At 51.2% G+C, this 16,296-nt stretch overlaps 1 protein-coding gene across 1 annotated transcript in view; it reads right to left on the reverse strand.

Annotated features, from left to right (window-relative positions):
* The window catches only part of PLB1 (phospholipase B1), a 116,278-nt gene that overhangs the window by 53,147 nt on the left and 46,835 nt on the right, over positions 1–16,296 (reverse strand). Inside the window, exons 18-25 of the mRNA XM_037066904.1 lie at positions 11,729–11,787; positions 9,898–9,971; positions 8,950–8,993; positions 6,950–7,058; positions 4,212–4,266; positions 3,830–3,910; positions 958–1,023; positions 537–637 (exon numbers count right to left, since the gene is read on the reverse strand). Of these exons, the coding sequence (XP_036922799.1) occupies positions 537–637; positions 958–1,023; positions 3,830–3,910; positions 4,212–4,266; positions 6,950–7,058; positions 8,950–8,993; positions 9,898–9,971; positions 11,729–11,787 (589 nt within the window). The remainder of the gene's footprint in view (positions 1–536; positions 638–957; positions 1,024–3,829; positions 3,911–4,211; positions 4,267–6,949; positions 7,059–8,949; positions 8,994–9,897; positions 9,972–11,728; positions 11,788–16,296) is intronic.

Below are 16,296 nucleotides of genomic sequence, written 5' to 3' on the forward strand. Positions count from 1 at the left end.
TGAAGAAGGCTCCCCAGGGGCCACCCCAGGACCAGGGCTCTCTGTTCCCCAGGGAAGACCCTGTCCTCTAGACCCTCCTGGTTCTGATTTGACCATGCTCTCCTCTATCAAGCAAACATAGCCCTACATTTGTGAATGCCCAGCCTGGGGCACCATGCCAAACAGAGGCTCCCTGGAGTCTGGACTGGAGTCCCTGGGGGTGGGGGAGGAGCTGAACACCCCCTAGCAGCAGCCAGTGAGCCTGACCCAACCAGGCCCCCTCCATTTCTCGTGCCTGACTCTTCCCTCCCTGGGGGACTGAAGGGTGTCCTGAGCAGCCACGGCAACAGAAGCATGTGTGGGCTGCAGGTGCATAGTCCAGGCAGGGCCGAGGTCTCTTTGGGGTCACAGAAGTATCCTCCATTAGACCTCGTCAGCTTAAAAAATGGGGTGGTCTCCACTCTCCTCCAGCTTCTTTCCTCAGGTTTTCTAACTCCTCAGAGTTAGTTTCTGCTAAGGGTCCTATGGCCCTTTTGGGAACAGGGGGAGAGGCTTACCTGAGGATCGGCCTTGGGCAGCTGACTTTCTTCTCATTGTATAGCTCCCTCAGCCCGATGATCTCCAACACCTTTACCAGGTTCACAAACGCCCGGGGAACCTGAGCAAAGTCAAGGTCAGTCACCGACAGAATCAGGGTTGGGCAGTTGCTCCTGCTGGGGGTCAGGTCTATGGCCTTCCATCTGGCCCCATCCACTTCCTGCATCCCTGCCTCCCTCCACCATTCCTTCCCTCTGCATCGGCACCTATGTGTTCAGGCTGCTGAACCACGACTGACAGCATGGTCATGCTGGTCCCCAGGTAAAGGGGACCTGACAAGGAGGTCTCAGCCAGAAGCCAGAGCCACCTCCAGGCTAGGTCTGAGGCCCAAGGAGAACCATGGTCGGGCTGCTCAGAGGCAACATGCACCAGCCTCCGTACCTCAGCGTGCAGGATGTCCAGAGCCTTCCGAATGTTGTCCGTGAAGTTCTGGGGAGAATAGCGGGCCTGTGGGAAGAGGAAACATCCAACACCATTTGTCACCCAAACTCTGTGCAGACCAGGGCCACAGAGGTCTGTGTGCATCCCCTTCTCTGTGTTTCAGCCAGAATGGGCGACCCTGAAACTCAGGTTTGCCTTGGGACCCCCAGCCTCCACACCACCCCCACAATCCTCAGGCTCATCACTGCTATGACCCTGTCTTCCACAGGGGAGACACCCTTTCTCCTGCATGGAGCTATGGAAAACTGATTGACTTCCTGTGAACTAGATGGAGGGCCCTAGCTAAGGCGTATCCCACTCTGGGCACCCCAAAGACAGGGTGTTGGGGCAGAGGACTACTGAGGTCTCCTGAAGCTCGAATACGCTCTAGTCCTGTGCCCTAATGTCTTCCGCTTAGACCTCCAGTGCCCACGGCCCAGCCATACCACTTAAGGAGGGTGACAGGGCCCTGGGAAACCCCTCTCCCACGCACTAACACATTTTAATTATTATTTCTCTTGATTTTGATACTTGCGGTTCTTAAACTTTTTAAGAAACAGTGGAACCCTTTCTGAATGAACTCCAACAGAGAGCCCTGCTCTAGCAAATGAAGTGAAGCTGCAGGGAAGTGGGGAGGGCCCATGGTCCCGCCTCCCCCACACGGCAGCCCCAGGACTCCACCGTGGGCCCCTCACATCACAGCTTGAAACCCCCACACCCTGGTGACTTTGATGCCAGAAAAGGAGGGGTCTGGGGAGCAGGCCCACCCCTCATGCCAGGGGCTCTCAGGCCACAGCAAGACTCACCACTTCCTAAATTTTACGCAGCTGGTCCCTTTTCTGCCTGACAAAGGTCCTGGACTTCAGGTCCCAGCTGGAAAGTGCCCCCTGCTCTGTGTAAACCCCCGACACAGGAACTCTGCCTTCAGGTGTCTGTGTGCACCCCTGGAACCACGGCGTGGCCTCTCCTCTCTGGGTTATGGGGAACTGTCTTTGCCCGCCCCGCCCCTGCCACGGGCCAAGCGTCTCGAGAACAGAGCCTGGGTCTCACTCGCCTGCTCGGCCCCCAGGGCAGTGCCTGGTATGTTACACGCACCCAGCATGTAATGATACTAGAAATAAAAAGTGTCTTGTTTATCGGAAAGCCCTGCATTCCTTCCAAACTAAATGGAAGACAAGTGGGCAACACCTGTGACGAAGGGTTTCTATGACTCAATCATGAAAAGATAAATACCTTAACCGCAAACAGCCAATAGGCATAGTACAGAATTTACCAAAAGGAGAGATTCAAACAAGGGAAACAAAAGTTTATTCCTACATAGGAAGTAAAAAAAATGCAAAATTTGAAAACAAGGTTCAACTTTTCTCATTTATCAGATTAGCAGTTATTAAATAATGCATGTTGCCAGTTGGAATGGGGGAAAGAGGCGTAATTGGCATACGCAGGCTGGCACTAACTTGGTAATACACATCCGAAGCACTAACAATGTGCCTCCAGAAAATGAGATGGATGGACAGTTGCGTGTTAATACAGCACAATATTAACACGTGTAAAATCTAGGTGGTGGGCACACGGGCACTTACCACACACGTCTTTCAGAGCCTCAGTATGTTTGGAAATACAGCACTGCGGGGCGTATACATGTGTTTTTGCTTATAAAGCTTACTACCTAGAGTACACACCAGGAAACAATCGTGGATGTAGATAAAGATGGTGGTTTATCCTGGTGTTCATTTATAACCGGCATAATTGGAAGCAATGTAATTTAAGTACCCAATAATTAAGAACAGTTAGGTAAAGTGTGGCCAATCTACATTATGCACTGCTATACAGCCTTTAAGAATTATTTGATAGAAAAATAAATATTGATATAGGAATATCTTCCCAATGTGTAGCTATTGAAAAAGAGTAGGTTACCAAACTATATTTTTGGAATGACATCATTTTTAGAAAATAATAAAGCATTTTCTCAACATTCACAGAAAATGCTAGAGACATTTACCAACATGTTAACAATGGCATTGCTGGATGTTGTCATTAGGCTACAGAGAATTTTTTTTTCTCTCACTTTGATATGTTTCCCATGTGTATTACTTGCACGATTTTAAAAACAGCATTAAAAAAAAGTCAGCTGCACTGAATATAGAAGAAGCTTCCAGCAGAGGCAGGAGTCTGGGCTCAGCGCAAAGAACCACCACAAAACAATGTCCAGCTACTCAGGTTACCGGCCTGGGCCACCTTGCAAATTAAAGAGCTGCCCATCCCTGGCAATGTTCAGCAGCTGGGTTCTATGGAAAGCACCTTTGCTGCGGGTGGAGGCTGGTGGGGAGGGCTGGTGCGATGTCTTCCTGCTCAGAGCTCCTGGGATTCTGGGAAGAAGCACCGCTCCCAGCTCCCTCAGGGCGGCAGCCTGGCTCTGGGGTCTCTCACCAGCCCCGAGGGACTGGTCTCTGACCTCAGCAGAAGGGCCTGCGTCCGGAACTCAACTTTCCGGTACAAGTAACAACATGAAGGCAGAGATGGTGAGGCAGTCAGGTATGGGAGAAAGGAGCTGACCTACAGTGAGCTGGGGAGATAGGCCAGACTTCTGGAGATCCGTGGAATGTCATCTTGGTTTCTAGAATGCTATGCTCAGGCTCCCTTGACAGAAAACCTAATCAGGATTCATCTCATCATCATTCTTGCTGGGCCTGTCGATGCTCTTCCGGGAGGTGGACGCCACCTGGGTCTCGAGGTTAAGCCCAGGCTGGACCCACGCCAGACCACAAGCCCCAAGTCCCAGCCCGATGTACTGCTCAGGGACCTGGGGTGGAAATCCTCCCCTGGGACCTACCAGGTCATTGCAGAAATTACAGAGGTCATTGCTTCCTATAAACATGGTTATTATCTTCCAGTCTTCCTGAAAATTTATCTTCTGAAATGGATAGAAAATGAACAAGTAAATGTCTTACCCCAGGGTCATGTCAAGGAAAACACACAGTGCTGAACACTGGCAGGAATAGGTCTTCACCCCGCCCCACCCCACCCGGTTTAGGGGGTGTTATTATTGTTTTTTTGTTTTGTTTTATTTTTTAAGATGAACTCTCTGAATTTCCAGGTGGCCTTGTCCTCCCCCAAAGCTACCCCTCTCTGTCTTCATGGATTTATGCTGCCTAACCCCTGTCCTGGGAATTCCTACCACAGAGGGTCCCAGGTGTCACCTCTCCCAGACTTACCAGAGTGGTATTCTTCATCAGATTTATCAGCCTCCTGGCCTGACCAGGTAAATCCCTGCGGGCAGACACAGGAAGAAGTCACGTGAGGAGCAGGGACTGTGAGGCTGGGGCTGGGAAGGGACTTAGCAAAGAGAACAGGAATGAAATCTGTGGCAGAAAAGCTGGATTGAAGGCCAGGCTCCTGTCACAGAGCTGGGGGAGGGGGTGGAGTCATGCCTGTGGGGTGGGAAGAACAGAATACTCCACATGTCGAAAGGTGACTGCTTAGGGGGGTTGTGTCCTGATGGGCATATTTGATCACCTGCTTGGCTTTTTCTCCCACGCCAAGGTCATTCCAGGCAGACGGGAGGCTGCACATGTTCCACCTCCTGCATGGCTCATGCCATGATCTCGGCCTTAAGGGGCCCTCACCCTCCAGGTGATGTAGTTGAAGGAGACACACTTGAGTTTCATATTGAGTCACCTCTTGCTGACTGTGGGAATGTGATTTAAGTTCGCAGTCCAAAAAGACTACAGACATGGAGAAAATCCCCAGTCTTAGAGGGTTAGTGGGAGCGGTAAGTGAGATGGGCAAAGCGGCCCTGTGGAGTGAGAGCCCTCACTGACGCCAGACAGCATGGGTTTGAATCCCGGCTCCGCCACTGACCAGCTCAGAGACCTTACTTAGCACAGTACTGGACCTGGCCAGCCCTCCGTTTTTTCCTGTGAAAGATGGCGATGGTAAGCACAGCTTCTTCATGGAGTTGCTGGGCAGATTAAGTAAGGTGCCCATGAAGAACTCAGAACAACATGGGGTCAGCATCCACATGATAAATCAACCAGTGGATTATTTGTGCCACTATCCTCAGCACTGTCATCAACGAGGGCTCTGGTATAGCCGCTGGCAGGAAACATTAGCCATCATCCTCTTCCTCTTTCAACTATCAGCCCAACTTGCCTGGTCTTAGTCACAGTACAGTAGGTATCAGTTAACCTGGGTGGGAATTCTGGGTAAGCCACGTAAGCTTGTTGAGCCTCGGTTTCCTCATCTGGACAGAGAAGCTGCTCTGTCTGTGGACCTGAGTTTTGGGGTGGTTTGTTGACAGCTCTGTGTCATCAGTATCGCCACTAAGAAAGCCTGGGCACCTGACTGCTTTGTGCACCGCACAGTCCCTGTGTGGAACACGGGGGCAGGGGACACAAAGGCACTTCGTGACCCGCACACTGCTGTGTATGTCTGGGGACTTGCCATCACACCTGGGGCAGAGCCTGCGGGGCACAGAGCTAGCAGACCACGAGGTTGGGCTGACGCATCGGTTCAGGCCCCTTTGCCTCTTTGTGCTATGGTCCCTGATATGGGAATGGCAGCCTCTAATTCTGCCCTACAGCTCAGCATGTGCTGGACAAGTGGGTTCCTTGGACGAAAGAGCCCCAGGGCCCCTGGGAAAGCAAGGAAGAAATCCAGGGCGGTACGAATCACACTCCCTTTTGGTTGCTTTTATGACTAAGGTTTCCCTCTAGGACGCCTTCCTGACCTAGTCATGCTTAGAGCTGCCTCTCCTGTCACACCACCAGCTGGCGTGGGCTTGGAAAGAAGCATGATTACACTAGTTCTAAGGGAGGCCAACAATCGAAAGCAGTAGAGTGGTGGCCTTTCGCCCTGCCCCCACCAGGAGGACAACAAAGCCACCGAATACACTCTAAACCGCATTAGGTTTCACAGGGCCTCTGCTCTGGGCAGTCTGTCACCTTTCCTGTCCTGAACATCTGAGAGTTACCTGGGTGGCTCCTAGAACAGGGCTGTGTTGAGAACCAGGAGGATGGAGTTAGGGAATCTAGGAGCCAGAACGCAGGAATCCCTGGGAACTACGTGGTAAAGTGAAGCTGGTGATCCTCATGGAGGAAGAACAGGATTTGGAACAGGATCTTCCCTTCACTGTCCCTAGTTGGGGAGCAGCGCTCACTCACTGTCTGCCCAGGCTGCAAACCCAGTGGAGCGCTCAAGGCTCCCGGTAGACCTTGGAGGGAAATGGAGCTAACGGGACCCAGGAAAGCCAACTCTGTTCATTCTGTGCCCATGACCATGACATGGGGGTTCGCCTGTTCACTAACAGGTTCCCCGGGTGGGTCTTGCATCCCTGATTCTGGGACCACCATCCTGACCCAAAAGGCGAGTCCTATTTAGACTTGCCAGAACTTCCCCATTCAACGTGGCATTGAGTCCCACGAGCACCCCGGGAGGGTTCACTGCCAGCCCTTCCCTCAGGCTAAGGCTCTGTGAGGCCAGGTTGGGGTGAAGGGGTGATGGGCGGGCCAGGACTCAGACTCAGGGGACCCGCTCTCCTTCCATGATCCAGAAAGGAGGCAAGATCTGGAGCCTGAGAAAGCTGCTCAAAAAGCATGTCTGCGGAAGGGAAGGTGAAGAGGACAGGAAAAATAGAGATTAGCAACACAATGAACACTGTCTCACAGCGTGTTCCGGTCACTGTCTCACGTGGACATGAGATTCGGAGACAAGAAGATGTAATTTGCTCAAAGCATACACCTGGCATCCGAGTCAGCTGTGACTAGGCCCTGGGGTGGCGTTGGGGGTGGGCTAGCGGCTGTGTCCCACAGCCAGAGATACCCCTAAGGGGGCCCTTCTAGTCCAGTCTTTGACCCTTAGCCCCTACCGCAGACCAACCCCCTCGTCTGTCAGCCATAAATCCCAATCCAGACCAAGCCCCTACGCAGGTCCCCAGAAGGCCCGTGCTGCTCACCCAGCCACACTTCCCGCCACAGCCTGGTTCAGGAAGGCTCCGGGACTGTTTTCTTTCCCGGTACCGACAGAGAAGCCCTTAAGGGAAGGGTTGAATTCCCGGAGGATGTCTGCAAACACAGGGAAGACAGTGTTTAGTATCCCCCAGAGCAATGTTCCGCCTCCCCTCCCTGTTGGTGGGCATTCGAGACCAAGCAGAGCCTCACCCACAGCCTTTCTCTGTGCTGCCCACTCAGCACGGAAACACTGTGACAGTTACTGATGCTGAGTGTCATGCCGGGGGCTTATTGGCCACTTGTGCATCTCTTTTTCAGAGAAATGTGGATTCAAATCCTTTGTCCATTGAACAAAACTATAGTAAAATACACATAGTAAAACTTACCATCTTAACCACTTTTAAGTGTATGGTTCAGTGGTATTAAATGTGTTTGTAATGTTGCCTTTGCCCATTTTTAATCAGGTTGTCTTTTGATTGCTAAGTTATAAGAAACCTTTATATTTTCTAGATATAAGTTTCTTATCAAATATATAATTTGCAAATATGTTTTCGCTCTGTTTGGGTTGTCTTTTACTTTCTCTGGGTTGTCTTTTTCCTTTGAAACACCAAAGTGTTTAATTTTGTCCAGTGTATCTATTTTTCCTTTTTGTCACTTGTGCTTTCCGCGTCATATCTAAGAAGGCTTTCTTTAACCTAGGGTCATAAAGATTTGCTCCTCTGTTTTCTTCTAAGAGTTTGTTTCAGCTCTTACATTTATATCTATGTCTCATTTTGAGTTAATTTTTGTGCACGGTGTGAGGTAGGGGCCCGACTCCACTCTGTGCGTGTAGCTATCCAGTTGCCCGAGAACCATTTATTGAAAAGATGATTCTTTCCCCATTTTGGATAGTCTCCACACAGGCTACGTGTGTCAGGAGAGTCCACCTGAGGGGTGACATTGTCTCAATCCTTTGTAAGTGACTTTGGTGAAAGACCATGAGCCTGTTGATTTCCAATTATGTTATTCAGGGTAATAGCACCAGAATCGGAGAGCCCAGCAAGCTGCTGTGTATAGGCTGGGCCAGCCCACAACCAGTCCAATCCACTTACAGAATCAACCCAAACCATCTCTGAGCAATAGGGGAGTTTATTAATAGCTCTTGTGTGTAGACCTAGAAACAAAGAAGACGGGGAGTACTTGCACCCCAGAACTGTACCTACTTAAGTTCAACAGGATTTGCAAAGAGCAAAAACAGATAACAAGGGTGAAATCCAATCAGCTCTGCCTGCATGGAGATTAAGCAGTTTCTATCACCAGATTCTTAGTGAGATAAAATTCAAATAACCTCCTAGCTTCTAAAGATATACTACAAAAGGATAATTACAACAAGAATAATTGAGAATGGGACCAATGAATGTGTAATCTCAGGTGTAATTATTAGCTATAAGATTGTAAGGGGGAAGAAAGCACTTTTAACACTTACTGCATGTGTCTTTAAGAACAAGCACAATGACGTGTGTGCACGGAGAAGAAAAAGGTGAATAAGACAGCTTTAAAAAATCATTCCAAGCAGTCACTTGGGTGAGGTAACTTCATCTTTACTGCTGTTAACAGTAGCGCTTGCTAAAGCTACATGGAGGAATTTAATGTCTTTGCCTGCAGTGGTGCCTAACGCAGCTCAAACCTAGCTCAATGCCTTTCAGTTAGAGAAAGGTGCTCTGCTCAGAATAACAGGCATAGATAGCAAAGAAAGGTTTCCTTTCCCTTCTTTCTTGAATCATTTCTTAATAATGACTTGTACTAAGATTTGACCTGAGATCTCTAAATACAATTTCAAAATTTAAAAAAAAAAACCTCCCAGGCTTTTATCGCAGTGCGATCACATCAGGGAAGCAGCGCCCCCTGCCGAATGAGGTTGTCTTCTACCATTGGTTCCCTGCTAAGCCCAAGGACGCCACCAGGGGGCGATGCAGAAACGCTCAGAGCCCGCCCTAAAGCCCAAGGAAGAGCGTTGGGGACTCACTGGCCAGGGTAGTGGTGGTCCTGAGGTTCCCATCTCCGCCGACGCTGGGTGGTGGGAACAAAAAAGAAAAGAAAGGTTGAAAATGCCAGCGACTCCGAAACATCTCAGACACTACCAACACAGACATTTCTGCTTCTGAGAAACACCCTGGGGGCTTGGAGACTGACTTTGATTTAGGATTTCAGTAAAAACCTTGAAAAACAAACCAGAATACAGCAACTCCTCTCCTCTCTCCCCACACACCCAAACATTCGAACGAGAAGTGGTCATGGCTGATTTTGTTGATTTATAACTTTGAATGTTGACCTTGGGGCAGGGGTGAATTTCACAGGGGGGCCCTCTTCTTCCCAACCTCCAAAGGGAAAGAGGCCTTCCTCGTATTCAGAGTCCCCTCTCGCCCCACTAGCCACTGCAGCTGCACATTGCTGGTATCACTGAAAACACAGTGAAATGGGATGGCCTCATCGCTCTTTTCCTCTTCGGCTTGCCAAACCCATTCTGCAAGGGTATCTTTTTTAAAGCAACCCATCTTCTAAGCCACTTCTAAAACTCCAAGGAAATCAAAGTTGGATGGGTTTCTAGGCATGAAAACATATAACATTCCAGAGTTTATTGAATCCCTTGCTTTTCCATATTCCTTCATTCTCTGCCAAGTATGTCTGGGAACATTTTCAAGGTTCTCGAAGTATTTGGGGTTTAACCCTGTGCAGCATCACGTGGGAAGATGGGATTCGACACTCGGCTGGTGCCAGAGACACTGGAAGCTAGGCTGAGGAAGCCCCAAGCCTACAGGTTTGCAGTGGTTCAGGGAAGCTGATTAATACCGTCCTCATATTAAGCCTAGAAGTTTCTCATGAGAAGTACTAGGTGGCTCAAACCCCTGCTGGAGGAATGGTTTTCGACAATGCCCAGGGGTGTCCTTTGGGGCCTTGCCTCACCGTCACTCACCTCCAGGACAGACCTCGATACTGAGTGAGGACGTCCAAGATATCCCCAGGCTTGGATCCGGCCCCATTACCTGCCTGAGAGAGAGCAACAAGGCAGTGAGTTTCCCTGTCTGCTGGCCACACCTTGTTCTGACCAGGATCACCGGGGCACTCTCCAGAGTCCAGATGGCACCCTTTTCAGAGATGGGTGACAGCTCCTGCTGGGAATCCTGGCCTGGCCACTGTTTGGCTCAGCCTAAGAAACCCTGCTCAGACCCAGCTCAGGTGATGCCGGTCTAGAGAGAGTGCTGTGAAGATTAGGCTGCGGCGTCCATTCTCCAGAGAACACATTTCAGGGCCCAGTTTCCTTCTGAAATCTCTTGTAAAGGCAAGTATAGCACAGTCCTTTCACGTTACTCTGTCTCACGTATGGGCAATATAAAGGGTTGTCAGCAAATGACACACCACACACCTATCCTGCAGCTCACGAAAGAGCGGGGTCTTTAAACCACACTCTGGGTGAGCCCTGCAGGTGCACAGCCCTGGCCAAAAGTGGGTTATTTCTGGGCAGGGCCGTGCCGAAGGGCGTGAGAGCCGCCCCCAGGGTGCCATCTCTGCTCTGGCACCCAGGTCCTCTGCCACCTGCCAGGTCCACCACACTCGAAGCGCTGCCTTCCCAGCAAAGCCTGAACAGCTGTGCTGATTCGTGCTCACTTCTTCCTCCCGGAGCATCTTCTAAGAGCCAAGTGGGGGTAGGGGGAGCAGGGGGGCAGGTGATATCGGGCCACACCTGGCAGGCAGTGGTCGGGGCAAGCCGTGCTCCGAACCAGCTTGCCTGTCCTTCCCTGGGGGTCAGGAGCAGTGGGGCCTTTGGGGTGAAGAGTCACCGAGGGCTCGGGAGGAGACCAGCTACAGCACAGGGACAGAAATCCAGACCGGGAGGCAGGACCCATGAGTTCCGGTCCTGGTCCAGCACTTAGAAACCGTGTGGCCGTGGACAATGACTTTTTGTCCCTCGGTGTCACCTTCTTCATTGGTTAAGTTTACAGAGTGTCAGACTTCAGGGGACTTTGTTGAGGACATTGAGTGAGATAATAACATCAATTTGAACAGGCCCAAGACATGAAAGGTGTCGGCTGGTCTTCGGGGACATTCAGCCGCAGGCCCTGGGGGCTACAGCCGGCAGCGGGACTCGCCTGCAAGGAGCTGCTGTCAAATGCAAGTTTCCGTTTGGGACCCTCTGGGACACCCCAGCCAGGCTCTCTCAGGCCTGGTGGGGGCTTTCACAGGCAGCTCTCCTGTAGGACAGAGTTCTTTGTAGAGTGGGGTGTCACCAGGGAGAGGCTGCAGAGATGGGCTGGGGTCATTTTTAGGAGCTCTGATGCTCCCAGGACCCGTTTTCTCACCCTGCACTGCCCCACTCTGTCACCCCCATCCGCTCAGCCTCCTGTCTCATCATCTCTTTGCCCCTCCCTCAACTTTCCCACAAGGACAAACACCAGGTTGTGAGAGGGAACTACTCCGGGGGTGGGAGACCTACCCCAGCTCCCCTGTGTGATTTGGGCTGGATCACTTCCACCACGGGGCTCCCACTGGGGCCCCCCACTTCTTGCCTCTCATTTATTCCAGCATCGGGAGAGGAATGACGAGTTTAGAACGAACGTGGGAAAACCAGACGCGCAAGGAATGCCGGACCCCAGGGCGAGTGAGGGGGGTGGACAGGGAAGGAAGATCAGGACCCAAGACAGCAACATTTAAGAGCAAGGAGGCGTGAAGTCCCTTCTCCCCAGGTTCTAGCGTGAACCCAGACGAGCCCCTCCCCTGCCCCTCCTCGTACAGTCAGGGTGACTCACCGTGAGAGAGTCCCCCAGGGCACCGATCACCTTGATGTCCGCGGCCTTCAGCCTGTGAACTGAGAACCAGTAGGAGTGAATGGAAGAGCGAGGTACCTGTGTCCTCTGAAAACACATGAAGATCGATCTCCCAGATCAGTCACTATCTGAGTCCCTAACAGCAACTCAGCGTGGACGACGACAGTAAGAGCCCATCCTCGTCACAAGGCTCAGAGCAGCAGCCCCTGGAGCCCGGACTGCCGATCGCCTCCGCAGGGCGCCTGCTCTCGGGGCTCAGGGCTGGCCCGTGACCAGCTTTCCAAGGGGATCCTGCGGGCTTTCGGTGGGGCATGCCCTGAGGGGCGCGCAGTCCTCCTCAGGGCACAACACAGCCCACGGCCAGGGCTTAATTTCCCCCAGGATCCAGTCGTATTTGGGATACAGTGCCTCATCGTACTGCAAAAACCAGCTCAGCTTCTCTACAGTGCAAAGGGAAACGCTTTCATGCCACTCTTTTCAACAATCCAGGTGAAATCCATAGAACACAAAATGAACCCTTTTAGAGCCAACAACCCCGTGGCATTGAGTGCTGAACTCACAATGTCGGGCAACCGCCGTCTCTATTAGTTCCCAGACATTTCCACTACCCTCCGAGGAGGCAGGCCCCCCCCCCCCACCGGCAGCCGCTCCCCATTTCTCCCCCATCCTCCAACCCCTGGCCACTGCCCATCTGCTCCTGGCCATGGATTTACCTATTCTGGACATTTCATACAGACCATCGGTACAATGTTTGGCCCTTTGTGTCTGGCCTCTTCCACGTGCACAGTGTTTTCAAGGTGTGCCCGTGTTACAGCATGTGTCAGTGCGCCCTGCCTTTTATGGCCACATGGCGTTTGGTTGCACAGATCTGCTACGCTGAGGGACACTTGGGTGTCTCCCCCTTCAGCTCTTCTGAATGGTTCTGCTCTGAACATTCGTGTACGGAACGCAGTGTTTATTCAATGTCTGTGTTCGTTATCTGGGGATACACCAGGGATACACCAGGGAGTGAAAGTGGGGGGGGGTCCTGTGATAATCCCATGTTTAGCATTTTGAGGAGCCACCAAACCGTTTCCCACAGCCCGACTCTGCGTTTTCTCTCTCCAGTTCACGCAGGCGCTGTGGTGTGGCTGAGCGGCTGTCCGCTCGCAGGACAAACACATTCCACCCCAGGCAGTGGCTGGGTGCAGGGGACTGCACGGTGATGGGAAGTGTTAAATGCCCTCAAGAACCTGGCAGGCTAAGGAGGCTGTGAGAAACATCCCTGGTTATCGTAAGCTTTCGGCTGATACGCACTCTGGGAGGTGTGAAGTGGTGTGCAGTTCTGGGGCTGGGGGCCTGGTCTCCCCTGGGGCTGTGGTGGGCGTGGGTCAGACCAGGCTCCATGGAGGAGGCGGAGTTTGAACTCAGCCTCAGGACACTCTGAGGTTAGGTGGAGGGAGAGCATCAAGGTCAGATGCGGGTGGCAAAGCGTGTGACGTCTGTGAAGAGCAGACAGTTTCACGGTTCGGCTTCAGTGACGGGTAATGAAGGAGACTAACAAAAATAACGTTGAAAAGTAGGTTGGGGCCATAGGCCTCTTGTGCCTGGCGAACATGGATATTGCTATGCAGGGTGGGGCAAAAGTAGGTTTACAGTTGTTGGCATGGAAAATAACACAGTAATTAATCACATAAGAATAAACTCTGTATTTTGTGTACTCCCCACTATAAACCTACTTTTGCCCCACCCTGTATATATAACTTGCAAGTGTACGGCTGCACTGTATTTATCTACCCGAGTGCATTTTGGGGACCACACCTCCGAGTCTTTCTGCTGTGGGTGGCTCTGCCCCTCACATCACAGGCCCACTTCCCCCTCCCCTCTCCCACCCCCGGGTGCCTTGCTGTTGGCTCGGCGTAGCTCCACTTTCCGCCTCCACGTGCCCCCGTCTCCAATGCTGCAATGCCGAACTGGACTGTCCACTAGCTTCCAGGCCTCGGGAGGAGCCGAACGCATCATTTGTCCCAGGGAGCGGCCCACTCCCACAGGGAAGAGGCCCATCCTCTCAGTGGGCCATTGCTCAATGGATAAACTGAAACTTGGGTGTGAGGAGGCCTTCTCCACAGCACTCCTCCGCCGACTCCCTCCATAAACGCGCAGTGACACACAGAGGCCAAGATGCTTTCGACACGTCTGGACTCCCTACAGCCCGCTCTACTCCTCGACCTCCAAATCACACTTGTATAATTATGCCTGTGGAGGGAGCTGTATTAACGCTCAGGGCAGACCGTGTATTGCTTCCCTCCATGGAGACACCTTGTCTACCCGACTTCCACGCGGTTTGCAGATGGGGAACCTCTGCCCCCGAGGAGCTGCTCTCGTTGGAAAAGTGAAAGTCCCTTTCCCCTCCTACCACAACACACTAACACACACTTGGGTGTGAGTGAGCACGTGCAAAATATGTAGGCTTGTGGCCCTCAGATTTGAGCAACATCAGTATCATCTGGAGAGCTGGTGAAGTCACAGGTGGCTGGTCCCCACCCTCAGAACTAGGGATTTAGTCGGTCTGCCGTGGGCCCAAGGACACATGGTTAGAAGAACAATTTCTAGTCACAGAGCCAGCTGTACACATTAGCACACATCCATCAGGCTGAGCCCAAGAACTTTAAAATGACCTCTTCTCAAAGTACTCAGACTGTGCAAAAGAGAAAAAAGAACAAAAAGGCTACCAAGACCACCTCCCCCCAACTCTAGAGGGTTCATTTTAGCTCCTGGCGATGACGATCAATCACTATATTCTTGTTTCCATGACGTATACTGCAGTGAATTCTGTGACCCCTCGAGGGTGTAAAGGTTAGAGGAAGTCTCTGGGGTTGACAAATGTGGAATGATTGGATGTATTTGCATCAAAAGCACATTACGTTTTAATCAAGAGGCAGCTGAAACTGGCTGTTCCTGTCTCCAAAATTTGTAGCAGACAGAAAACACACACAGGCATGTATGCGTCTACATACGTGTATATGTATAGAGAGAGAGATTGGGTGATGTGTGGCCGGGGAGGGGGTTTCTCCTGTTGGTCATTCTAAAGGGCTTCCTGCAAGAGGTAATAAACCAAAGGAGCCAAGCCTGGATAGGAGGAGTTTGCCTTATCTGGAATTTTATTAAGATAGCCCCCAACACATACCATTGGTTTAACATCTATAGACCTTGATTTGAGCTTTGTTAACATCATCCTACAGGACAAAGACACAGCTCGGAAACACAGCAGAGCACCTCAGCAATTGCTCTCCTCGGGGAAAGAACTACTTAGAGATAAGATTAAATTTGCGTGCGCTGATTAGCTAAACATTATCTGGTACAAGCTGTGCACCACCTTGAAAGAAATTGATTGATAAACACATCATTAAATCGTCAAGATTTCTTCAGAGGGGACATCTTATCAGAAGGCTTCCTAAATGATGATGAAGCACTGTGCATAGCAAGGAAAGAGGGGTCAAGTGTAGAGAATTGGAGCAACGGCTTTCAGCAGGTGAAGAGGGGTGCCCAAGAGAAGGACTTGGCACTTTGGAATTTTGTCTCGTGTAATCCAGCTTTTTAAACTACTTGGGTCCATAATCTGAACCCCAACTTTCTCTCGATTGCTAGCTAGGAATGTCCAACCCATAAGCTCTCTGAGTTTAGGGACCGAGGAAAAGATGTCTCTAAGGGTGAGGAACTGCTGGCCCAAGGCTTTCTTGTTGCCGCCTTTGAACTGTTCTTGGTGTGAGTTTATACAAAACGCATGCGCCTTGCACGGAGTGGGAACTCAAGAAATGTGTTGAAGCAAATGACAGGCTAAGTGAGGGGCTCTGTGTCAGGGACCTGATGGCTTTCCAAGTCAAAGGATGGAAACTGCACTTAATTCATCCAGACGTCCTGGGGTGAGTTTGAACTTGCTTAGCAGGCTGGTCCCACCTGGGGACAGGCAGGCTGTTCCGCCCTGTGGGGCATCAGTACTTCCTAGTCACAGGCTAGGTCGAGCTGCCAGACCCACGAGCGCGGGTGACTATGGCAACAGTTCAGGGTCTACAGTGGCCGTCACACTGCTGACTCACGATGAAGTGAAGCCCTCGGGATCACTCAGTGCTGTAACCTGGGGTGTTTTCACATCAACATTCGAGTGGCTCATTTCGGCCAAATGGGCAAAATAAATGATTTCAGGGACTTAGGAATCAATGGCTTGAATGAGTGTACTCTTCTGATTCACACTCCCAGTGACAGTGGCATATACTATAATTATAATTAGCTTATTGGATCCCTATGTTCGAATACTAAGACAACCAGCGTCAACAGACAGCCAATGAACCATGTGCCCTCTGGCTTCTGATTATTCCCACTCTTGCTTGCAAAGTGCTACTCCTTTCCTCACTGGGAAAGCATTAAGTCAGCTACTGGGCCCCCAATTTTTTTAAGTTATCCCGGCTATGTCAGGAATAGGGCCATGGGGTGATATAGAATGATACGAGTATTTATGGGGTTATAAAGGCCCTGGGAGAAAGCGCCCAGCACACTGCACTGTGTGAACAGGA

This window comes from Sturnira hondurensis, unplaced genomic scaffold (genome assembly GCF_014824575.4).
Source record: "Sturnira hondurensis isolate 20B ecotype Veracruz unplaced genomic scaffold, ASM1482457v3 Scaffold0016663, whole genome shotgun sequence".
In the NCBI taxonomy this organism is placed as follows: Eukaryota; Metazoa; Chordata; class Mammalia; order Chiroptera; family Phyllostomidae; genus Sturnira; species Sturnira hondurensis.